The sequence below is a fragment of the Leptonychotes weddellii genome, chromosome 11, assembly GCF_054177405.1.
Source record: "Leptonychotes weddellii isolate Sample4059 chromosome 11, ASM5417740v2, whole genome shotgun sequence".
Taxonomy (NCBI): Eukaryota; Metazoa; Chordata; class Mammalia; order Carnivora; family Phocidae; genus Leptonychotes; species Leptonychotes weddellii.
Genome location: NC_138379.1, coordinates 41275462 through 41301088, shown reverse-complemented (window position 1 = coordinate 41301088; position 25627 = coordinate 41275462). Strand labels below are relative to the sequence as shown.

Here is a 25627-nt window from a genome sequence, read left to right as displayed (position 1 = left end):
CCTTATTCCCTACCAAAACACTTGCATGTTAATGGCTTAAAAATCTTTATCTTTAGTTCTGCCTTTCCCCAAATCTAAAAATTTACCTGTCTTCTAGATACTTCCACCCAGATATTGTTTCTGTAGCAGAAACAACACATTCTCAAGCCAAGCTCATTATCTTCTATCTCAAATATGCTTCCTTTTTCCTCATACCCTAACTTGGCTAGTGAAATAACCATTCGTGTAGTTGCCCAAATTGAAAACTCCAGTGTCATTTTTGAGTTACTTTAATATCTCATCAATTAGCCGGTATTTCTGATGTTAGTCTCAGAAATACCTCTGGAATCCATTTTCTGTCCTATCTGCATTGCCATAGTCCAAGCTCTTATCATTTCACACTGGCATGCTTTGTCTTACTGTTTCTAATCCCTCTTTTCTGTAGTTCAGTGATTCCCATTCACTGATCCTGGGACCAGCTAGATCAGATTCTCTGGGAGTTTTTTGCTTTTGTTTATTTGTTTGCTTCCGTACAGCTCTCTAGGTCCTAAACATGAAAAAACATTCTGATTCTTTTGGGCTGGGTTGGGGGCCCATGATCTTGAGCTTTTACAAATCTCCATAGATGGGTTTGATGATCAGCTAGGTTTGGCTTAACAATTTCTTTAGTCCGTATTTTACACCACTACCACTAGAATAATTTCAGAATCCCAAAAATCTTTTTTTTTTTTTTTAAAGATTTTATTTATTTATTTGACAGAGAGAGACAGCGACAGCAGGAACACAAGCAGGGGGAGTGGGAGAGGGAGAAGCAGGCTTCCCGCCAAACAGGGAGCCCGATGTGGGGCTCGATCCCAGGACCCCGGGATCATAACCTGAGCCGAAAGCAGACGCTTAACAACTGAGCCACCCAGGCACCCCCAGAATCCCAAAAATCTTATTACGTCTCTGTGATGATCATAATGCTGTGATGCTTTCCTTTGCCAGTCAGGAGCCTAGGAATGAAAACACCACAGTACTGGTCACTTGCATACCTTCCCAGCTTCATTTTTTCCCATCTTTTCCCTATTACCATGATACCGGAGACTGCAGCCGCAATATACAACTGGTTATCCAGGCCTAAATTATAGCATTTAGTATAGTTAGGTTCAAAGTACTTCGAGTTATAAATTGTCTCTCTCTCCTTCCAGATACTGAGCTCTCTCTCTTTGCGTAATGGTAATGGTATGTGTATGTAGTGGGCAAGGCTGGGGTAGGGGGACGGAATGTGGAAGGAGAGACAATTGGGAGGGTAGAAGGAGTTAGATCCCAATCATCGGACTTGCTCTCAGCATGTCCACTTTATCCTAAAAGGTTATCTTAAGTACAGCTCAGAGAATTATTTTCTCTAGTTGATTGGTAAAGGACACTCCTTTGATTGGTACTTACCAATGAGTAACTCGTCACTGGTAAAATGAGGAAAATAAGGTCCATGTAGTCAGTTTTTTGTAAAACTAGACTTATTTAATGACTTCTTTATTCTGATTTTATATCCTTGCTCTTTGTTATCTTTTGTAAAATGATAGCAATAGAAGTATAATTTTCAGATGTCTTTATCTGAAAACATTAAAAAGTTAAAAAGCCTATTTCAGCCCCTAAATTTAAAAAAAGAATCATGAGTCTATGAAATTAGAAACTACTGGGCTGCTATCACCTGGGTGATTGGGAGAGGGCCCAGTAGCCATGAGCACTTTATTTCTAATATAATTCTCAAAAAAACCCAACCAATCAAACAAAAAAACTAGAAGAGACAAGGGCTCCCTGGAGAAGTGGCTGATTTTAGGACTGGGGTGGAAAATATATAGGATGAGCCTGGATTATTGTATAGTGTCAGAAAGTAAGGAGGTACCCAATAAAAACACAATGATGGGTGTAGGTCAGAGGGACACAGGAGCAAACTGAAAGGATTCCCAGGGATCAAAACAGGAACAATTTGAGCAAAAAATAAATAGCACTGGATTATAACATAAAGTAGAAAATAAATATTCATCCACACTGATGTAAATAAAAAATTAAATAAATTAATGAGGGAGAATAGATGACTCTCCTGTGCAGAATTCCAAATAATTTATTTAGATATTCTGCTTTTGAGGAGGCAGAGCATAACCACCCTCTATTTTTGTATGGGCTGTGCATAGTGACTTTTTTCCCGAAAGAGTACAGTATGGAAAGAGGGAAAAAGAGTAATTTTACATAGGAGAAAACTGATGAGCACTACCTCAGCCAGGTGCTCAAGGTTAACGTCCTCAGTGATAGGTCATGTTGATAATATGTATGTTTGATATGCTGTGATGAAAATAGCACTTTACCTCTGTGGTCTTTCTCCCCTTTTCCAGTGTAATCATAAGAAAACATCAGAGAAACCCCAGTTGAGGGATGTTATGCGCAATACATCACCAGTACTCCTCAAAAAAAGTTATCAAGGACAAGGAAAGTTTGAGAAATTTTCATAACCAAGAGGAGCCTACGGAGATATTACAACTAACTGTAATATAGTATTTTGCTTGGGATCCTGGAACAGTAAAACAGATATAAGGTAAGAACTAAGGAAATGAGAATAAAGTATAAATTTTAGTTAATAACGTATCAATATTGGTTCACTAATCATGACAAATGTACATACTAATAGAGAGTGTTAATAGAAGAAACTGGGTATAGGGTATATGAGAACTCTTTGTTACTATCTTCACTTTTTTTTTTTTGTAAACTTAAAACTATTCTAAAAAAGTTTATTTTTTTTTATTTATTTATTTTTTAAAAAGATTTTATTTATTTATTTATTAGAGAGCGAGCGAGAGAGAAACAGCATGAGAGGGGGGAGGGTCAGAGGGAGAAGCAGACTCCCCGCCGAGCAGGGAGCCCAATGCGGGACTCGATCCCGGGACTCCAGGACCATGACCTGAGCCGAAGGCAGTCGCTTAACCAACTGAGCCACCCAGGCACCCAAAAAGTTTATTTTTTAAAAGTAAATGGCCTAGATACTAAAGGGGGACATCCTAAATCACATCAGCACTGTCTAGAAATTTGGGCATTTCCTGGGGAACATACACAGAAGCGAATGCTCTCAGGTGGTTTTAGTATTATTAAAATGTTCTTAGGTCAAACCTAATCTTATGTATAGACTATTGTAAGGTAAACAACTAAACTTTATTTACATTTAACTAGGACATTGAATTGACAAATAATTGCTTTTGTTCCTGTTAGGAAACTTAAACCTTTTCTTTTTTGGCGTGTGTGAATGACTCTCTCATTTCTTAGTAAGAATTTATTTACTTGCATGTTGTTATTATTGTCCTTAGAAACCTACTTTTTCCTAGAGCAATTGATTTTGCTTTGGGCACTAGCCAAAGGTCTAGAGAAGGGCAATAACATGTAGGATTCTTTGCTCTGGAAATCAACATGATTCAATTCTATTCAAGCCAAAGGGCATTTATAAACTCCCACTATGTGCAAACATGTGCTGGGCCTCAAGTCACCTGCTTTACTTGAGCTTTCTACCCTTAGAAACCAGTTTGTTTTTATTGGAACTACATCAGCATGTTTATATTTGATAGTTGGCCTGGTTTTTATAAAAAGCAGATAGTTTCACAAGGGAGTGGATGTATACTGTTTGAGCCAGGGAGGCAGGCATGAGGAGGAGGCATTTCTGGGTATGGAGATCCTGTGCACCACCTAGAAACGTAATTAGATGGCTGTCTACCTGCCTTGTTTGAAGACTGGCTTTGGTAGGTTGAACTGTAGGTCTGACCTGAGTCATCCCTCATATTCTTCCAATTTCTCTTTGTTCAATGGAGAATAAAGAGAATTTGACTAGGAAGAAGGAGACTTTTAGACCAGGCTGTACTTCTAGATATCTATGACATTTGACTTCATTTTTTTTAACTTTGTGAAGAATTTTGAGAAGTTAATCTTTGATCCTTGTGCAACTTACATTTTCTGACCATATGAGCTGGACCAGTTAAGTCTTTGCTGAGGTTGGTGACTGTATCAATGAGGGAGCAGTTCTCAAAGGTTTTTTAGTGGTTCTTTTTTTTCCTTGTTATTGCAAATGGATTTAAAAATTCCCTGAAGTTGGGACGGGAGTCCTGAGTTAGTTTTCTTATTTGTTTTTGGCAAGTGACTGATTTCAAGCTTACATACTGGAATCGTTATATTGTCATTTGCAAAAAGAAGTGTAGTGGTGTAGGGAAAGGAGTATGGGGTCTGCGGTCATTCTGACTTGGGATTGAATCCTACCTTTGGCACTTAAATAGACCTGTGACCATAGAAAGTGATTTAACTCCTCTAAATCCAATTTTCTAATTAATAAAAAAATGACAGTAATAATTCTTCTCAGGGGAAATATAATGATTAAATAGCACATGTGAAAATGACTATCATTAAAAAAAAAAAATTGAAAAAAAAAAAAAAAGAAAATGACTATCACTTAGGTACTCAATAAGTGTTTTTCCCTTCTTTCCTTTCTCCTTCCCTTCCTTCCTCTCCTTCTTTTCTCCTTTCCTTTCTTCCATAATGATGAAAGTTACATATTTCATCAGTATGTTTGCAATTGGCATCTGGGATATTTATTGAATATATGTGGATGGGTGAGGTTTTTCTCCTTCCCTCTTCCTCCTCCTGAGTAGGGCATATGCCTGTCTAAATTAACAGTAGATGATAGGGGCACCTGGGTGGCTCAGTCATTAAGCGTCTGCCTTCAGCTCAGGTCATGATCCCAGGGTCCTGGGATCGAGCCCAACATCAGGCTCCCTGCTCAGTGGGAAGTCTGCTTTTCTGTCTCCCACTCCCCCTGCTTGTGTTCCCTCTCTCACTGTCTCTCTGTCTCTCTCTGTGTCAAATAAATAAATAAATAAATAAATAAATAAATAAATAAAATCTTTAAAAACAAATAGTAGATGATAGTATCCTAACATACAGTATATGCTCACAAGATGGGAGATCTAAGGTGGAAGATCTGATTATTTTTCAGCTAACATATATAGAAGGAAGGCCATTACTTGGCTCTTTCTGCTTTTTCTTCTTCACTCCCTAAGAACTAGATGAGGCTGATAAAACTTAAGGACTGACAAACCAGAATTTCAAACTCACAGACCTCAGTGCCAGGAAGATTGTAAATGAGTGAAATGGGCTGGATGTGAAGAAAAAGGCAATAGTAATGAGATCCATAGGACATGGCACCTTTATTTTGGCATGAAGATGCAATAGAACACGAAGACTGTGATAAAGTGAAGCAAGTGGAGCCCTTTTAAAGGGGACAGCCACTACTTAGTTTGACATAATTATTGCTGTGGGGGAATATGGGCTCTCTATCTCCAGATCTTCCCATTTTTTTCAAGGGAACCCAGGTATATAAATATGTGAAAACTCTTGATTTTTTAAAAAGATTTTATTTTTAAGTAATCCCTACACCCAACATGGGGCTTGAACTCACAACCCCGAGATCAAGAATCACATGCCCTACTGATTGAGCCAGGCAGGCACTGCTTGATTTTTCATTCTTGGCAATTAAACCACAATTTAAGATAATACTCTGTGGGCCAACCACAAAAGACTGTGCCAGCAGTTTATGGTCTGTGAGCTGAAAGGATCATGGAGCTAGCTAGCTGTGGGGTGACTGGTGAGGGGAAGAAGATATTAGCAGTCCAAAAGGGAAGACCAGAGAGAGGGAGAGAGAAAGCTAGAGAAACAGGACAAATGAACAATCCTGAATCCTCAGCTCCCTGTGAACTCTGAAATGGATTATAATGTAGGACCCAAATCCTAAGTAAAGGACTGTTTTATGTGTGCGTACTTGACATACTTAAAATAAGACCACCTGAAGCAAGAATAGCCCCATATGGTGATATATGTACTACCTGGTTTACAAATATTTGTTTTTCAACAACCAAAATTATCCCTCTTACTTTTGCAAAAAACAGATTACTTCAGTTTTGCATGAAAGGTATAATGCATCTATGTAAATAAGAGAGCAAAGAAATTTTCTAAATACTTTTATTTTTTTGACACAAATATCTCTGCACCTTTTGGGCTCTTCTTGCTGAAAAAAGGAGAACTGGTGATACATTTGTTAATGACATTTTAAAAATGTGTTTCAGTACATAGAGGTAATAACGTACTTTTTAAGTATGTTAATAATAAATTAAGGTTATAATGGCTGGCATGTTAGAGAAAATAATGAATAGATTAGTCTTAGTAAAAAATTAGTTTTGCAAGTAAATAAGCTAGGGATATCAAAACAGAAAAAATTAGCTTCATACATTTTACTGTATACAAGTTTTTGATAAATAACTTTCAATGATAGAATGTAATACCTTATCCAGCACCTGATATATTCAATAAATGTTTGTTAAATTTTACTGCATTTTAACACAGTAATTTTCCTCAGTAATAATTTCTCAGATAAAACTCAGATAAAAATAAAAATTCGTAAGAGATTTGTTTTGGTTCCTTGTAAAAGTGTATACTTCTAGAGAAAATAGCAGCAAGAGAAAGAAAAGAAAGTGTGTGTGTATTCGAAAAAGTGATTCCGACTCAGATTATTCAGAGGTGACTACTTTGACCCTATCTGTATTTGGAGTCCCTGCTGACAATATGCTGACAACATCCTTGGCCTCATTCTTTTTCTCTACTTATTTTGGCTTTACAGAGATCAGGTCTCAAGTCATGGGAATCTCCATGGCCTTCAGATGCTGAACTTTTCTTTCCTTCTTTTGTTCTTGCCTGGCTCAGAAGGGCGTGCCAGATGATGTATGTTACCTTTTCAGAGTGAAGAAAGGATCTGACCTGTGGAGTCAATAGAGAAAGCCTTAGTCTTGGTGGTTTCTTGGTTCTCAACTCACCTGTTCTCAGCCAACTAAGAAGCCTCTTTATAAATGTGTTCTGATTAGCTGTTTTAGGTCCCTGTGCTTTGCGAAGCTCCTTTCTCCCACAGAGATATTATTAGGACATAGCCAGGCTAGAAAGGCTGTGGGAAGCTTTGGAGGTAGGAGGATAGGATCCAGAAAGGATTGCAGTAAGAAGAAGGGAATTCCATTTGGTGAACTCCATAGTCCAAAGGTAGCCCTGAGTTGATTCCATTTAGGAACCAAGGGTGGACTTTCTTGTTTGGTTCTTCAGCCCTTTAACTTTCCCCATCTGGGGCCAGGATATGTATCAGGAAATGTGTCCTCTCATTTCTTTTTCTTCTAAACTTCTAAACTTCAGCTTCCAGGCATCGCACTGTAGTTTTGGGTGGACTCTTGGGTTCTTCTGGCTTTTTATCAGTTTTCTTTGATTCCTCATTAGGGTTGCTATCATCGGCCTTCTCCTCCTTTACTACTTTGGTTTCAATCATTTCCTTCTGCTGATTCTTGTTTGTAAAAGGAAAGGTCTTCACATACCTATAGGCATAATTATAAAATTAAAGTGAGAGATTTATTTGTAACACATACACCAATAGATAACGCTTTTTCTGTGATAGCCCGTATTAGCACAGTACATTGGATACCTTTATTTCAGAGAGATGCTAACACATGCACACTCAAATATATTAATGCATCCCCACTTCAGTGGATTCATTTAGATGAGTTTTCCTGCCTCTAGTCTTACTCCCCCCCAGTCCAGTTTGCAGGCCAGACTTGAGGCTGACCTCATAACCCTCCCACCAACAACAAAGAATTGAGAATCAAAATAAAATATATATTTTCCCCCTAGATGTCAGTCTGTTCTTTTTATCTCTTGATTCTCAAAGGGACAGCATTGACCTGTTTCTAAAGGCTGGATGACATGCAGATGCTGAAATAGTAGAAAGATTGGGTGTGGGAGGAAAGGTGAGATGAGGGAGAAAATTTACAATATAAGAAGACTATCATTTCTGTTTTGATGAGGAAAATGCTAACAACAACCCTGGAAAAACACAAGATAGGAATGTGACATAGATTATAAGACCAACAGTGTGCCACAAACCTACCTTTTGACGTAGCAAACTGCCAGACCAGCTGCAGCAGCAAAGAAGAGGAGCGCAAGCACTAGCAGAGCCGTCGGGACACCTGGAGGAAACAGAGACATGGCCTATTGGTTCTTTGTTTATGCATTGTTGTGTGTTGCTCTTCTAACGATTCTTTACACCAAGCCAGACAACAGATAATGCAGGAGAAAAGCCTTCTCTCTGACCACAAAGAGGCTACTTAGAATGTTGGGCCCACATCTGCTTCTTTGCTTCTTACCTATAGAAATCCTTGGCCTTGCCTCACATGCTCTCTCTATTTTATAAATTGTAATATGACAGAGTCCATTTCCTCTCTGTGGCCTTGAGATGATATGTTTGGAGCTAATTAAGTGTAAACCCTTCCTTTTAAATAGGAAGACAAACTTTTTAATCATTTTTAATCATTTAAGGTATATATTTTTAAAAGAACTTCAATGTATTAATAATGATTTATTTTTAAAAGGCTTTGAGTTTTATTTTTTTTATTTTATTTTTTTTTAAAGATTTTATTTATTTATTTGTGAGAGAGAATGAGAGACAGAGAGCACGAGAGGGAGGAGGGTCAGAGGGAGAAGCAGACTCCCCGCTGAGCAGGGAGCCCGATGCGGGACTCGATCCCGGGACTCCAGGATCATGACCTGAGCCGAAGGCAGTCGCTTAACCAACTGAGCCACCCAGGCGCCCAAAAGGCTTTGAGTTTTAAAAGTGAAGCTATTTTATATTCATGATTTTTAGTTTAATCATTAAGTTTCTTTAGAGTCCTCAAGTTCTATGACTTTATGAAAATTGAGTTTGCATTAAGGCTTTACTTGTATTTGGCAGGTCCTGAGTGCCTAATCTGGAGACAACATGGTTTTTATGTATTGTCTGTTATACATAAACACAAAAACACACACACATACAATGCAAACACAGAAAGCTTTTACCTCCAAACCCAACGGCCTCATTCTTGAATGCTGCTTTATATTCAGTATATGACTCAGTTTCTGTTTCTGTAGATATGGTGCTAGTTTCCACAAAGCCTTCTGTTACGCAAATCAATTTTCTTTTCCGTCGAGTAGAAGTGGAAGCCAGAGCAGAAGTAGGAGCAAGAGTAGGTGTAGCAGAATAAGGTGCATCAGTAGTTGAAGCTGAGTATGCACTGTCACTGACAATCATTTCTGTTGTGTACGTTGCCTCTTCAGTGTTGAATATGGGGTCATTGGTGGAGATAATTTCTGGAAGGCATGAGTTAATCCAAGTATCTGTTGGAGGAGGGAAAAATAAAGTAACAAGTAAGTACTAAAATAGTCTCCTAATTGTTCTTCCTGCCTCTAGTCTTACTCCTCTCCAGTCCCCTTACAGTGCAGCCAGAATGATCTTACAAAAATGCAAATCTAATCATATCACTTCCTTCCTTAGAATCCTTCAGTGACTGCCTCAACTGCATGGCCTATAAGGCCCCCTGTGATCTGTCCCCTGCTGACATGGCTATAGCCTTATCTGATCAGTGTGTCTCTTATTCCTCCTGCCTTCTCAGATTTCTTCTGTTCTTTGATATGCTTTCTCTCATATCCAAGCCTTTGACCATGATGCTTTCTTTACCTGTAAGACTCTTTGCCCCTTCTTTACTTAGCTCTTACTTATCCTTCAAGTTGCAGATTGAATATCTCTTTATTAGGCAGACTTGATGACTAGATTGGGTCCCTAGGCATATGTTTTTGTACCTCCCTATACTTCCCTTGTGAAGGTTCTCATTGCACTGGTCTACACTGGACTGAGCTCCCTGGAAGCAGGAACCCTGTCTGTTTTGGTCATCATGGTATGTTCTCTGTGTCTAGCACATCGTTCATGCTCAATAAATATTTAATGAATAAAGAAAGGATGCAGAAGTGACAGGATGGAAGGAGTAGATGGGGAGACTGAATATACACACATGACAATATACAGTTCAGGACAAAGATCAAAAACCAGATTTCTCTGTGCTCTTCAACATAAAATTTTTTTAAGGAGGGGAGCAGAGGAGGGATATAGATTTGCTTTCCAGTCTGTTGAATGTGATAGAGAGGGAACAACATTTTTTGAGCATCTTATCTGAGTCAATCATGACACTTCATTTAACAATTTTATTAAACTCTCATTTTATAGGAGGAAACTGAAGTTTAGTTAAATCGAATAACTTGCCCAAATTCACATAGCTGGTAAATGACAGATCCACGTAATATATTATAATAAGAATTTGCGTCTATTTTAAATTTCTACTTATTTCTGGCAGTAGGTAGCATCAGTTGGAATGTTAGTTAAGAAGAAAAAGTTATTCCATTCATTTTTGAAAAATACAATAAATTACCAATCAAGGTCATAGATACTCCTGATAAAACATTTTGACTATACACACATTCAGTCAGAATTTTATAATATTTATTTTACTTTGAAAACATCTCTATTCAAACACACATCATCCTTGACTTTTGCCTTGAACTTCTAGTTACATTTCTTATTCTTGAGCACATGCTAAGTTTTTCCTTCAAAAATTGAAAATTTTTTAATATCAGGAAAGAAATACTGAGCACAACATACTATGTTGGGAACTGAAAATACAGAGACATACAGCATAGTTTCAGTTTCCAGGACAGACGTATTTTGATAAAGGTAGGAGGAGATCACTGGGGATTCACAGAGGAGATGATATGGAGAATTAACATGTTTGTTCAAATATTTATTGAGCCCCAACTCTGTGCTAAACACTGTTCCAAATGCTAAGGTCATGGTACAAAGAAGACAGAGTCCTTACATTTAAGGGGCCTACATGCTAATGGAAGGATAGATTTAAGGGGGAAAAAAAAAGGCCAGGGGAGCCTGAGTGGCTCAGTTGGTTAAGCATCTAACTCTTGATTTCAGCTCAGGTCGTGATCTCAGAGTTGTGCAATCGAGCCCCATGTAGGGATCCATGCTGGGCATGGAGCCTGCTTAGGATTCACTCTCTCCCTCTCCCTCTGCACGACCCCCTGCCCCTTTCTATCTCTCTTAAAAAAAAAAAAGCCAGAAATTTTAAAGGATGATAAGTGTTAAGAAGAAAATTAAACAGGATAAAGAGTAAACCAGTAGGGGTGGGGAATGGGAAATGGATACTTTGAATAGGATGATAAGAGAAAGTGGGGAGGTGATACTTAAGCTGAGACCTAAGTGATAAAAAGTAGCCAGTCACTGAAGATCTAGGGCAAAAGCATTCCAAGTAAAGAGAACAGGAAGTTCAAGAGCCCAAAGTTGAATGAACTCAGTGTGTTTGATGTTTTAATAAAAGACCAGTATGGCTGGAACACAGCAGTAGCTCACCTAGTATGGAAGAGGGAATAGAATATTCCAGTCAATAGGAATAGCATGACCCGAGAATCCAGAAGTTTGAAAAAGTAGTTATATCGAAAAATGACAGGGAGTACAGTGTGGCTGGAGAATGGGGTGTGTATATGATTGGGAGCATGAAAGACTGCAAGCAGGAGATGACTGGGAAGATAGCCTGGAGCCAGAGTATTGATATTCATAATTGCCATGTAAAGCATTTGGAATTTATTTTGTAGGAGTTGGAATTTTCAACTGGGTCCACAAACCTCCCAACTGATATATAGGAGTTCTCATACATGCTCATTTTTATGTGTGAAAGGCTTCATAGTTTACATTATATTCTCAAATAGGAAGTCACCCAAGGGCTGTGGAGCAGAGGAGTAATATAATTATCAGTGGATGCATGTGGAGGATGAAATGCAGTGTGGAGAGAGGACAATCCAGGAACAAGGAAGGAGATTATTGCAATTGCAAAGAAATAGGGGAATCTAGAAGTACCTGGAATCCTAAAACTTAGATCTTAGCGATCTCTTAGGAAAGAGTGATTTTGAACCCTGGCTACACATTGGAATCATATGGGGAGCTTTTAAAAAACACTGAGGCTCAGAACCTGACCAGGACCTGGTATGTTATTGATGTATATTCATTACCATGGATGGTGCTACGTGGAAGTAGTATGGCTCAAGACTTAAATCCTGGCTCTTTCCCATATTGACTATGACCATAGCAAAATACACACTAAGCATCAGTTATTTCTCCTGGAAAATAGAAATGATACATTTGTGTCATTTTACTGAGGATTAATGAGATAATAAATGTATAGGGCCTAGCATAATGTATGGGCATGATAGATAGGATCTATCTAAGAATTATTTTCCTTTGCCTCTCTGTTCATTAAATGTAGCCAAGAGGGCCACAGTGTGAGGGAGCAACAGCATTCTGATCCTGTGATCCCTGCCGGGTTGAAGGCACACCTAGGAGTGTTAGGACCTAGCTCTCCTTCCCCTCCAAACTATGAATATAATTTCTTTAGAATGTGCCAAGTACTCTGATATTAAACACAGAGTGTGGTTGGACTCCAAGAGGAAAGGTAGGAGTAAGGGGTATGGGAAGGCTTCTTGAAGAGGCTGGCACTTGAGAATTGAATAAAGAGTAGCAGTTAGCTAAGTGGGGAGGATGGGCATTGTGGCAGAGGGAACAACATGAAACAGATGGTGCATGCAGAGCATTCAAAGCACTTTGGTCTGGTCTCCCAAAACCCACAAAGATAGCAATAAAAAAAGACAATTAGGATAAGGTATAGGGTCAGGTTTAGGGTTATTCTAATCCCCAGACCTCACAAGATAGCCATAAAAAAGAAAGTTATAAAAACAAAGAAACATAGGATAAGTTTAGGAGTAGTGTTAGGATAAGGGTTAGGTTAACTCTGATCCTCACAAAGATGGCAAACAGAAGCACGTGAGCCTAATTTATTTCAAAATGATAATATAACCACACAGAGTTGTGAATTTTTCAAGTCACCCTTGCACATAGTTTTTTGACAGTACAACCTTAGAGGGCTATCTTCTGGGGACTGAAAGAAATGCAAAGAAATCTCAAATTTCACTCAATAGGTTCATTATTCCTAATAATGTTTGTTTTATAATTTTGAAACTATTATAGGATAAGAAAGTATATTACTATTATTTATTGGGAACTAAGATCTTCTGTGTAAGAGAAAAAAGATGCAGGTATAAAACAAACTAAGAAAAAATTTGAATTGTTAAATTTGAGTTGGAAATATCAATACAAATTCATAATTTTTAGATATATGTATGTATGTGTAAATATACACATAGCTATCCACTAAAAATTCTGAGAAGCAATGAAAATTCCAGTGGTAATGAAAATTACTTGAATCCAGATCTTGGTTTCTAATCAACATTTTCCATTACAAAGCACCTGGGCTTCTTGGAGAAATAAATGGCTGACTTCATGTCAGGGGCAGAGAGAGTACAAAGTAAGTCTGGGAAATGCTATTATTATGTTAGAAAGAAAGGAATTGCTCCAATACTAATGGAATAAAGGGCACAAAAGTCAACAAGAAGGGGCTCCTATTCACCAAATTTGGGACAATTTGAGCATCAAAAAGAATAAAAGAATAATAATTGTAAAATTGATTATAACATGTTGAACACACAGAATAAATAAAATGTCATGTGTCCATAGTAGTATAAGAAGGAGGGAAGAGGTGTGTGTGTGTGTGCGAGAGAGAGAGAGAGAGAGAAATTCTTCTTATCAAAGAATCCCAGCTAACAAATGTAGAAGGAAGATTTAGAAAGTCACCATCTTGTAGCCCTACATATAATAACTGGTTCCAGCAAATATTACCAATGGCTGCTTAAACTACTAGGTACAAGATAGTTCGAGCCAGAATATTTGCATGGTGCCACAATATCACAGTGTAGATTACCTACTCATTGCAAGGGGAAAAACATATATTTATGAGTTCATTTAGAGAGGTCTGGCATCTTATTCAAATGATCAAAATTAGCATATTAATAATGGGACATACTGACATTAAGTGCCTTTTGTTGAGAAGTGATCTAAAGTACATGGTATCATCTATGAAGTCTTTTTTTTTTATTATTATCGGTTAGCCACTGTATAGTACATCATTAGTTTTTGATGTAGTCTTTTTGCAAAAAATATTGAACAAGAGTTGAATCAAGCCTCTAGATCTAACTTTAATTATACAGGAAATATAGGGGATGGAAGTACAAGTTAAATGAAACCACAAGGAAACACACAAATCCAAGTCCTCTTCCTCTGATCCCATTTTATGAAGTCCAGAGGGCTGGGTATCATATCACCACACTGACAGCTGGGAGGAAGGCCAGAAAGTTACAATACCAGGTCATTTGACAGGCATGGGCTAGCTATGAGATATACAGGCATGTGAACCCCCAATTCCCCAGCCAAAAGTGGTGGGCAGAAGAGGCAGAGGAGAGGAGGATGATGGTAAAACAAATGTTGAAAGAAGCTTTATGTTCCAGTATTGACTCTGCCACCAACTGAACAAGCCAAACCTCCAATCTGAACTATCATTTCATCCTTGAAATGAGGAAAGAGGACAAAGTGTCTTTCAGGTCTCTTTTTAGGTCAGAGCCTCCTGATTCAGAGAACTGCTTGGACCCTATGTTGCTTTTGGGCAACACAGTGTTGCTAGTGCACATTTATTTCTTGGATCTTAGAGTATGACTTTGGAATCTATCCTTGTATGTGACCACTTAGTTGTCTGACCTTTGAAAGGTCAGATTTATGAGTATGTGTGAAGAGTAATAAATCAGCAGAGGTTCTTATGATAAACTGGAGCAAGTATTTAGTGAAAGAAAAACTTCCTGAGATATTCCTTAGGTAAAGCACTTGGGATAAAATGGTTGTGGTCTCCAAGCAAGGTTAAAAGAACAACTGTGTGACCATGAGCAAACCAATTCTATTTTCTAGCTTTAAATCCTTCCTTCATAAAATGATCTTATCCTTGAAGATGTCAAGTGAGCATCTGAATTTCTTCTCCTCAAAAAAAAATGAAGGTTAAGGGAAAGAGCATGGTTTGAGAGTTAGACCTCTGTTAAAATCTTTGTAGTAGTGAGAACTTAGACAAATGTACTTACATCCTCTGAGCTAAATTTTCCCCTCTACAAAATGAGGGTGACAAAGTGTATCTCAGAGAAAGATTGTCAGGGTTCAGTGTGATAACTCAGTACATTGCTTTGTCTATAGTGGATATTTCCTTACCTTATAAGATGGAGGGGCATGGGTAATGGAGCCTCCTGGGATGCCCTCTCCCTATATTGCCATTTAGTCATATTTTCCCTAAGTTTTTTCTCTGAGGGGCACATGGCCACCTCTAGCCCGGTCACAGAGGTATTCTTGGGAGTACAAAATGACCATCACCATGATTTCTTCTACCGCTGCTCAGGGTTACTCTTCTTAGATGGATCATAGAACCAGAGAAAACATGGAGAGGCTGTAGATCTGACTTACCAGATGAGTTGTAACAGTAGGCCAAGAACCTTTTGCTGACTGAATTTCTCCAAACCAGGACACCTGTCCCATTCTTCCCACACTTGGGGTTTGGGAGAATCCGAGGGATGACCAAGAACTTATCTGCAACCCATCCATAGCTATAACAGAATACACATTATTTGAATGGATACATTTATTTCTATTGCTGAACAAGAACACAACGCTGAAAGAACTCCAGCAGTATTTATTCTAGTTGTTTCTCACCTGCAAGTCTCAAAGCCAAACCTCCATGCTGCTTCAACCTGGTCTTTGCTGGCCAAAGTTAGTCCCATCAGCCTACAGGCCTCCTGGGCTTCTGCAAAATTCAGCTGCTGGGCTGTCTTTTTGTTCACAAGGGTGACCCCCACAATTCTGCATGGCCCTGAGGTGGAAAGTTCTGCAAAGGAATCACAGAAGTCCTCAATTTGCTGCTGTCCTTGTTCCCAGCCTGTAGGCTGTTCTTCCTAGTAGAACATTATTGTCTTGATATAGCAGTGTGGTCCTCGTGACTGGGATTGAAGTTTAGAAATAACAGAACACAGGCCAGGCATTTCCCACAAGGGCATTCCTCTGGGTTAGCTGGGTCCTTGCTCCTGTCCAAGCTGTAACTCTCATCAGATCTGAGTCTATCATGCCCCGCTGCATTAAAGTGCCTCGTTGCTTATGTGGAGGCTTTGGCTACCAGTTCCTGGGGTTGGGTCTAAGTGATGCAGTTGCTGCAAACCTTTTTGGAGTCTATAAAATGAAAGGTGTGAGACTTTGAGAAAGATAAAATTCAGGGCTGTGGTTAATAGAATAGTTAACAATACTCCAAACCAATGTGGCTTGGGAACACCACTATTTCTGAGATGGGCTGAAAAATGTTGCACTTGGTATAACGGAGTGTGAGCTTTCTCAGTCCCAGGTCTTCTCTGACCATTGGGGGGCAGGCTTACTCAGAAGTTCCTGGAGGAACTGGGCAGTGAACCTTGCATGGCAAAGAAACTAAATGAAGTTGAGTTTTAGAGTCAGACCTATATTTAAATCTGGCCTATGTCACTTGCTAGCTCTGTGATCTTAGGCTAGTTACTTCATCTCTTTGAGACTCAGTTTCCTTATTTATAAAATTGAGAAAGTAACAGTATCTATTGTATAGGGTAGTGAGAGTTGAAAGAGTTAATTCAAATAAAAATGCTTAGGATAGTGCCTGCCGCATAATAGATGCTCAGTAAATCATAAGTAACATCATTATGTTATCTTCAAAGCTTTTTGGCTTTAGTCAGCTAATGGCTGATCTCCCTAGGGAAGCTGAGGCAGTTGAACAGATATGTTTTGAATATATTTTACTCAAAAGTTAATGAATCCAAGAATTCTTTTGATCCCCTGTCTTGGTTCTGGGATTTATAGACCTGTATGAAATTGCAAAGTTGTATTGCATTCAGGTACATTATTCCTATTGGGCTTTATCCACAAAAGTCCTTAAGAGGACATTACAATCTTCCAAGAAGTTGCTTGTACACAGATCTGTGCATTGGATGCCCAGTCAAATGCTTTGACCACTTTCTATGTTGGTATTTAAAGTTTCTCCTTGCAGGGGCACCTGGTGGCTCAGTTGTTAAGCATCTGCCTTTGGCTCAGGTCATGATCCCAGGGTCCTGGGATCCTAGCCCCGCGTCGGGCTCTCTGCTCAGTGGGAAGCCTGCTTCTCCCTCTCCCTATCCTACTCCCCCTGCTTGTGTCCCCTCTCTTGCTGTCTCTCTCTGACAAATAAATAAATAAAATCTTAAAAAAAAAATAAAGTTTCTCCTTACAAACATGAAAGGAACATTTCCAAGTCTTCCACTGACCTTGCTATGCTCTGGAGCAGGGGGTGGGAAGAGGGGATATGTATATGATATACAATATTTTTTTAATGTTAGTCATCATACAGTATATGATGTACAATATTTGTAGATGGCCTTATTTGCTTCCAGACCTTGCTTTCACCAAGAGAGAAACTAGAGAGCCAACACCCCAATATGAGTGTTTGTGACAAAACAGCCTCTTATGACTATATGCACTTATACTAATACCTATACCAATGCTGATACTAATACTAATGCTAGTATTAATTCTAACATCTGTCATCTGTTTATACTACTCTGTACCAAACCCTGTCTCCTTTAATAGAAAGTGGAGGCTCAGGAAGATTAAGTAACTTTCCCAAGTCCAAGGATATAGAGCAAGGATATAGGGCAGATTGGGGGCACAAACCCAATTATGACTGACTCTGAAACCCCAGTTCTTAACTAGGACGCTATTCTGCTTCCCACTGTATTATGGGGGAGATGAACACACACACACACACACACACACAATACTACTAGAACTGGACTCTCCAAACACACATTTGTCCTGATATTTGGCTGATTTAGTCCATGAGCTTGCTATTGCTCAAATCTCATGGCTGCTTCTTTGGGAATACTTGCAAAGAAGGTTTATTAATTACACTATAAAGTAGTCTTGCTACTTTTTCATCAAAACTCATTTATACCTTAAAAGTTATTATTTAGAATAATGATAGACCTATTCTGGGTAATAGACCTAGCCTTGATTATTTCATCTGTTATTAATTGACTCTGGGACCTTGGGCAAGTTAGTGTAAAACGGAGATGGTTATATGTTCTTCACAGAATTTTTGTCAGAATAGATAATTTGTACCTAGCAGGGGCTGGGTCCATCATAGGTAGTCAACAAGTAGTAGTCATTTTTATGCTTTCCTATTTCATTTAAAGACAAAAAGAGGGAGCTGGAATCCAAGAGCTACTCCACTAATCTCTTCCTTAAGATTTTTTTAGGAAACAGCAGGCAAATACCGTATGCTTAGGATCAGACAGAGCCGAATTCAAACCAATATTTACCATTTATATGGCATTAGGCAAGTCACTTGGCTTTACTTGAGCCTTACTTGAGCCTATTTCTTCATCTATAAAATGTCTTCTTGAGAAGATTAAATGAAATTTGTATATTACATATATTACATATATAAAAATTATATGTAATATACAGTTTAATTTCCTTAGGAAATTTTTGCCATCATCAGAGATGGTCTAAAGAACAATTTTCAAAAGTTTGAGTAATGGCAGCATTGTGGGGAAAAGTGAATAGTATCCCCAGGGGAATTTCAAAGAGGACAAAACTTATTTGAGAGTAACAGTTCTGGTATTTGAAAAAAAATCAATTATATAACTGTAGCTTCTCATAAAATTAAATGCAACAATACATGAATCAAATCAGGATATCTGATTCCAAAATATTTTATATTACAGAACATCGTCCAGCATAGGAACACAAAATTTTCCTTTTAAAGTGCTCAAATTTTCATTTGCCTGGAGCTGTAATTTGGTGATTTGTGGTTACAGTTTTTTTTGCCTACATTGCAGAATGAGGTTACTCCTTAGGCATCTCAAAAGCCCAGAAATCACTTAAAGTCATTCCATTGGTAGGGAGCTAATGACTAATTTTCAAGCCTACATTTTCAGTTTTTTCTTCTCAGTTAATTGGCTGTTTACTTCATATTAAAAACATATATGGTAGTATAGTAAAATTGAAATTAAAATAATTATGCTGACACTTCCAAAAATATAAAACAGGTCAATATTTAGTGAAAGTTGGCTGTTTTCCCCAAGCTTAAAATTCATTACAGTCATGGTTTGTTTCTGCAGTGAAACACTTTTAAAAACAAATGATCTCTTCTCAATGTTTTGATTCAAGATATTCACATTAAAAAAAGATTCCATAACCAAAAATGAAAGTTAAGATAACATAAAGATAAATGTGTATCACTTTGGTGAAGTCGACAATATGGTGAAAACATTTCTGGCAGAGCAATCCTACCAACTAGATCTTCTGTTGACATTGAGGATAACCCCTACTCCCAACAATCCACAGTTAAGAATTAGGTAGGCTTAGGACAGTTTGCAAGATCTTGCCTTGCCGCAGGTTGGAAATCTGGTAAGAAACCTACCTTCTACACGGAGAGATGTGACCAGGAGCCTTGTGGTCCAGATGGAGGCAAGAAGCAACACCAGGCTGAAGCATTTGGCCATTATGCCAACCCCTTCCCAGCCAGAGAAACACCCTGGATGGTCACTGGCAGTAACAGAGGCAGATAATCACCAGTCTGGAGGAGACTTCTGGAAATATATTGGAGCCCCACTGCTCCACTTCATAACTGAGACATCCGGATTTCCCTGCTTTCAAGCTTCTGACTTGTCAAGGTCACTGGGGGAAATGAGTGACGTCCCTTAAATGCCCAGGCTGTACTTTGTGGATTGCTTTCTGGAAAATTTAGCTAATGCTGACTCAGAAAACACACGAATGAGGAAGGCAGATAGCACAGCATGAACTGCTGGAGGTTTCCCCAATTCCCATATTCCCTGCCACCTTCCGCTTCCCTCACCAGCTCATTCTCACACAGTTCATTGTTATTACCTGTGGAGCCTATTCATTTATCTACTCGTAGGAATGTCCATCTCTAAAGGAGACTGAGCATGGGTTTTCCTCCCACAGTCAGTGATTTTTTTTTTTTTTCTCCAGCTGCTTATCTTATGATCTGGGGAGGAATGATGCTAAGGCTCATGAAAGCAAGTGCCCATTTAAGTACTGAGTACAGGGTGTTTATGTCTCCCTTTTCTTTTATACACTTGAAATTTCTACACCACTGCAAGTGATTCTTTCTTCAAAGAAACAAGACTTACAATTCATATTTAGAAAACACAACTGGGGGACAATTCATGAAATTTTAGTCATTTTTCACTTTACAAAAGGATTTTTGACTTTATAATAGGAATCACCATAGGGGTCCTTTATATAATAACTCTCTAATAACTTCTCTTGTATTCTGGTAGACCAAAATTCAATTTAGATTTCCTCTTTCTTCTTTGATGAATGTGAGGTTTATCTGTACTATATATGAGCAGACCGCACTCTGGTATCCCAGCTAGATATTCAGTGGTTTGTCTTCCATGGCAATTTTGGAATTCTGGCTTGTGAATAATGCCTTGAGCAATGGTTTATGAGTTTTCTCCAAAATGAATGTCATTTATAGGAATGGTGTATGGATAACAATTTCTTTTCTGTACAAGTGGTATCAGTCATAGAATTAGATATCTGTACAGAAAATACCAGTAATGAAAGAAGAATTTGCTCTGCACCTAGGTAACTTGTAAGAGACCAGGGGATAACTCTTAAGTAACTCTAATATTTAAATATCTGTAGACCTCATTACTTAGGTGAGCACAAGCCCCAGGCTACAGGTACCTCAGAAACATATGTGATTCTATCACCATGGAACCAGGTAGACAAGACAGCAGGAATCAGGGGCGCCTGGGTGGCTCAGTCGTTATGCGTCTGCCTTCGGCTCGGGTCATGATCCCGGGATCCTGGGATCGAGCCCCACATCGGGCTCTCTGCTAGGCGGGAAGCCTGCTTCTCCCTTTCCCACTCCCCCTGCTTGTGTTCCCTCTCTCGCTGTCTCTCTCTCTGTCAAATAAATAAATAAAATCTTTAAAAAAAAAAAAAAAAGAAGAAGGCAGGAATCATGTCTTTTTCATCATTATCCTTAAAGCCTAGCACCATGGCCAAAAGAAAGTTAGCCTTCAAGTATTTGCTAAAGTATTTCAAAAAGAAAGAAGGAAGGAAGACAGGAAGGGAAAAATGAATCATGGAAGGCAAGGACCTAAATTCTGGAAACAAATTTCTAGAAGGGGAATTATTAGATAAAGGGAGTCTGCACCATGGTGCTGGTGCTTAATAATGAGTTCCTGGAAGAGGAAACAATCTTATTTGATCTGTTCAAATTTTCTACTTCTTCTTGCTTGTTTTGGTAGGTTATTTTTTGGATATCCGTATCGAGAGAAGTTAAGCCACCATTGGAATGTGAGAATGCTTGACGGGAACTTGTTGCCTCTCTTGTTAAATGTGAATATTCTCAGTCTTCAGTTGTAGGCCTCTCACTCCAGGCAAGTTTCTGAAGAGTTAGTTGCCAGAAGCTAAAAGCTAAACTGGAGAGCTATAAAGAAAGTATTGCCAGTTAATTTTTCTTCACTGTTTTGAGAAACAGTGTTTAGGATATGGAAAAAAAACCCCAAAACCCAGCAGCACTATCCACTTCTGAAATAACAGCTCATGTTTAATGTCCATTAAGGAGGGCACGGGATGTAATGAGCACTGGGTATTATATAAGACTGATGAATCACTGAACTCTACCTCTGAAACTAATAATATGCTATATGTTAATTAATTGAATTTAAATTTAAAAAAAGAAAAAATAAAGTAGCAATCTGCCCTAGTAAATAAATAAATAAAATAAAATAATAGCTCATGGTATAATCAAGGAGAATCAACAATTAAAGAAAAAAATTTGTAGAATTAGAAGGGAAATTTGAAAAGTTACATGAAATGAACAGCAATGAAGTTGCAAAGGAAAGTAGGAAACAGAATATCCAGACCCATTTTCTTTTTTTAATTTGTTTTTTAAATTCTGCTATAATATACAGTGTTATATTAGTTTTGGATATACAATATAGTGATTCAACACTTCCATGCATTACTTAGTGCTCATCACAATAAGTGTACCTCTTAATCTCCATCACCTATTTCAGTCATTCCCTACTCACCTCCTCTGTGGTTACCATCAGTTTGTTCTCTGTATTTAAGAGTCTGGTTTTTTTTTAAATCTTTTTTTCTTTGTTCATTTGTTTTGCTTCTTAAATTAGACATGAGTCAAACCAAATGGTGTCTTTCTCTGACTGACTTGTTTCATTTAGCATTATACCCTTTAGATCCATCCATGTTGTTGCAAATGGCAAGATTTTGTTCTTTTTTATGGCCAAGTGATACACCATATCTTCTTTATCCATTCATCTATTGATGGGCACTTGGGCTGCTTCTATAATTTGGCTGTTGTAAATAATGCTGTAAACATAGGTGTGCTTATATCCTTTTGAATTAGGGTTTTTGTATTCTTTGGGTAAATCCAGTAGTGCAATTACTGGGTTGTAGGGTAGTTCTGTTTTTAATTTTTTGAGGAATCTCCATACTGTTTTCCAGGGTGGCTGCACCAGTTTGTATTCCCACCAACAGTGTAGGGGGGTTCCTTTTCCCCCCATCCTCACCAACACTTGTGTTTCTTGTGTTTTTGATTTTAGGCATTCTGGCAGGTGTGAGGTGATATCTCATTGTCATTTGATTTGCATTTCCCTGATGATGAGTGATGTTGAGCATCTTTTCATGTGTCTGTTGACCATCTTTGTATGTCTTTTTCAGAGAAATGTCTGTTCATGTCTTCTGTCCATTATTTAATTGGATTTTTTGTTTGGGGTGTTTTTGTTTGTTTGTTTGTTTGTTTGTTTTTTGGTTTTGAGTTGTATAACTTCTTTATATATTTTGGATACTAACCATTTAGTGGATATATCATTTGCAGATATCTTCTCCCATTCCATAGTAGGTTGTCTTTAGTTTTGTTATTTCCTTTGCTGTGCAGAAGCTTTATATTTTGATGAAGTCCCAATAGCTTATTTTTGCTTTTATTTCCCTTACTTCAGGAGACATATCTAGAAAAATATTGCTACCACCAATGTCAAAAAAATTATTGCCTGTGTTCTCTTCAAGGATTTTTATGGTTTCAGGTCTCACATTTAGGTCTTTAATCCATTTTGAGTTTATTTTTGTGTATGGTGTAAGAAGGTGGTCTAATTTCATTCTTTTGCATATAGCTGTCCTGTTTTCCCAACACGATTTACTGAAGACTGTCTTTTTCCTGTTGTATATTCTTGTCTCCTTTGTTGTAGATTAATTGACCATATAATTGTGGGTTTATTTCTGGGCTGTCTATTCTGTTCTATTGACCTATTCTGTTCTATTGTGTCTGTTTTTGTGCCAGTATCATACTGCTTTGATTACTACAGCTTTGTAGTATACCTTGAAATCTGGGATTATGATACCTCCAATTTTTTTCTTTTTCAAGATTGCTCTGGCTATTTGGGGTCTTTGGGGGTTCCATACAAATTTTAGGATTATTTGTTCTAGTTCTGTGAAAAATGCTGTTGGTTTATTATTATTATTATTATGTTAGTCACCATACTGTTGGTTTTTTTTTTTTTTAAAGATTTTATTTATTTATTTGACAGAGAGAGACACCGAGAGAGAGGGAACACAAGCAGGGGGGAGGGTAGAGGGAGCAGCAGACTCACTGCTGAGCAGGGAGCCCTATCGGGGCTCGATCCCAGGACCCTGGGATCATGACCTGAGCTGAAGGCAGACGCTTAACGACTGAGCCACCCAGGAGCCCCAACCATACTGTTGGTGTTTTGATAGGGATTGCATTAAATCTGTAGATTGCTCTAAGTGGTTTGGTCATTTAACAATATTTGTTCTCCCAATCCGTGAGCATAGAATGTCTTTTCATTTCTTGTGTTGTCTTCAATTTCTTTCATCAGTGTGTTATGGTTTTCAAACAGGTCTTTTAACCTCCTTGATAATGCTTATTCCTAGGTATTTTATTATTTTTGGTGCAATTGTAAATGGTACTTTTCTCTCTCTGCTGCTTATTAGTGTATAAAAATGCAACAGATTTCTACATATTGATTTTGTACCCTGTGACTTTACTGAATTCACTTATCCGTTCTAGTGGTTTTTTGGTGGAGTCTTAGGGTTTTCTGTATATAGTATGTCATCTGCAAATAGTGGAAGTTTTACTTCTTCCTTACTGATTTGAATTACTTTTATGTCTTTTTCTTGTTTGATTGCTATGGCTAGGACTTCCAGTACTATGTTGAATAAAAGAGGTGAGAGAGGACATCCTTGTCTTGTTCTTGATCCTAGGGGAAAAGCTTTCAGTTTTTTACCATTGAGTATGGTGTTAGCTGTGAGGTTTTCATATATGGCCTTTATTATGTTGAAGTATATTCCCTCTAAACCTAGTTTGTTGAGGGTTTTTATCATGAATGGATGTTTACTTTGTCAATTGCTTTTTCTGCATCTATTGAAATGATCATATGGTTTATATCCTTTCTTTTCTTGATGTGATGGTATCACATTGATTCATTTGCAAATATTGAACCACCCTTGCATCCTGGGAATAAATCCTACTTGATTGTGGTGAGTGATTTTGTTAATATATTGTTGGATTTGGTTTATTAATACTTTGTTGAGGATTTTTGCATCTATGTTCATCAGAAATATTGGCCTGTAGTTCTCTTTTTTTGTGGTGTCTTTTTAAAATTTTTTTTATTTTTAAAAATTTTAAGAAGATTTTATTTATTTATTTGACAGAGAGAGAGACACAGTGAGAGAGGGAACACAAGCAGGGGGAGTGGGAGAGGGAGAAGCAGGCTTCCCGCCGAGCAGGGAGCCCAATGCGGGGCTTGATCCCAGGACCCTGGGATCATGACTCGAGCCGAAGGCAGATGCTTAAAAACTGAGCCACCCAGGCACTCCATTTTGTGGTGTCTTTATCTGGTTTTGGTATCAGAGTAATGTTGGCCTCATAGAATGAATTTGGAAATTCTCCTTCTTCTTCTATTTTTTGGAATAGTTTGAGAAGAATAAGTATTAATTTTTCTTTCAGTGTTCTGTAGAATTTTCCCATGGAAATTTGGGAAAATCTGGTCCTGGACTTTTTGTTGTTGTTGTTGGGAGTATTTTGATTACTGATTCAGTATTTTTGCTGGTATTTGATCTGTTCATATTTTCTACATCTTCCTGATTTAGTTTTGGTAGGTTATATGTTTTCTAGGAATTTATCCATTTCCTCTAGTTTGTCCAATTTATTGGCATATAATTTTTCATAATCTTCTCTTATAATCCTTTATATGTCTGAGGAGTTGGTTGTTTTTTCTCCTCTTTTTTTTTTTTCAAATTTTGATTTAAATTCTAGTTAGTTAACATATAGTGTAATATTGGTTTCAGGAGTCGAATTTAGCAGTTCATCACTTACATATAACACCAGTGCTCATCATAACAAGTGCCCTCCTTAATTACCCATCACTCATTTAGCCCATCTCCCACCCACCTCTCTCCACCAACCCTCAGTTTGTTCTCTATCATTAAGAGTCTCTTATGGTTTGTTTCCCTCTCTCTTTTTTTTTTTTCTTCTCCAATGTTCATCTGTTTTGTTTCTTAAATTCCACATATGAGTGAAATCATATTATTTCTCCTCTTTCATTTCTGATTTTGAGTCCTCTCTCTCTCTGAGCCTGGCTACTAATCTATTAATTTTGTTGATCTTCTCAAAGAACAACACCCTTTTACTAT

The 25627-nt window shown here is 38.0% G+C and overlaps 1 protein-coding gene and 1 long non-coding RNA gene across 5 annotated transcripts in view; one reads left to right on the top strand and one right to left on the bottom strand.

Annotated features, from left to right (window-relative positions):
• Nucleotides 1–25627, top strand: part of LOC115936716 (uncharacterized) — a 201162-nt gene that overhangs the window by 16184 nt on the left and 159351 nt on the right. For all 4 annotated transcript variants that reach the window (XR_014138361.1, XR_014138360.1, XR_014138359.1 and 1 more), the window contains exon 2: nt 2355–2554. This is a non-coding gene — a long non-coding RNA (uncharacterized LOC115936716). The remainder of the gene's footprint in view (nt 1–2354; nt 2555–25627) is intronic.
• On the bottom strand, nt 5994–19636 carry LYVE1 (lymphatic vessel endothelial hyaluronan receptor 1). The gene is made up of 6 exons (XM_006728520.3): nt 19338–19636; nt 15578–15749; nt 15332–15471; nt 8911–9228; nt 7967–8045; nt 5994–7397 (listed from the first exon to the last, which is right to left on the bottom strand). Exons 1-6 carry the CDS (start codon nt 19417–19419, stop codon nt 7211–7213), a joined length of 978 nt encoding a protein of 325 aa, XP_006728583.1. The 5' UTR covers nt 19420–19636; the 3' UTR covers nt 5994–7210.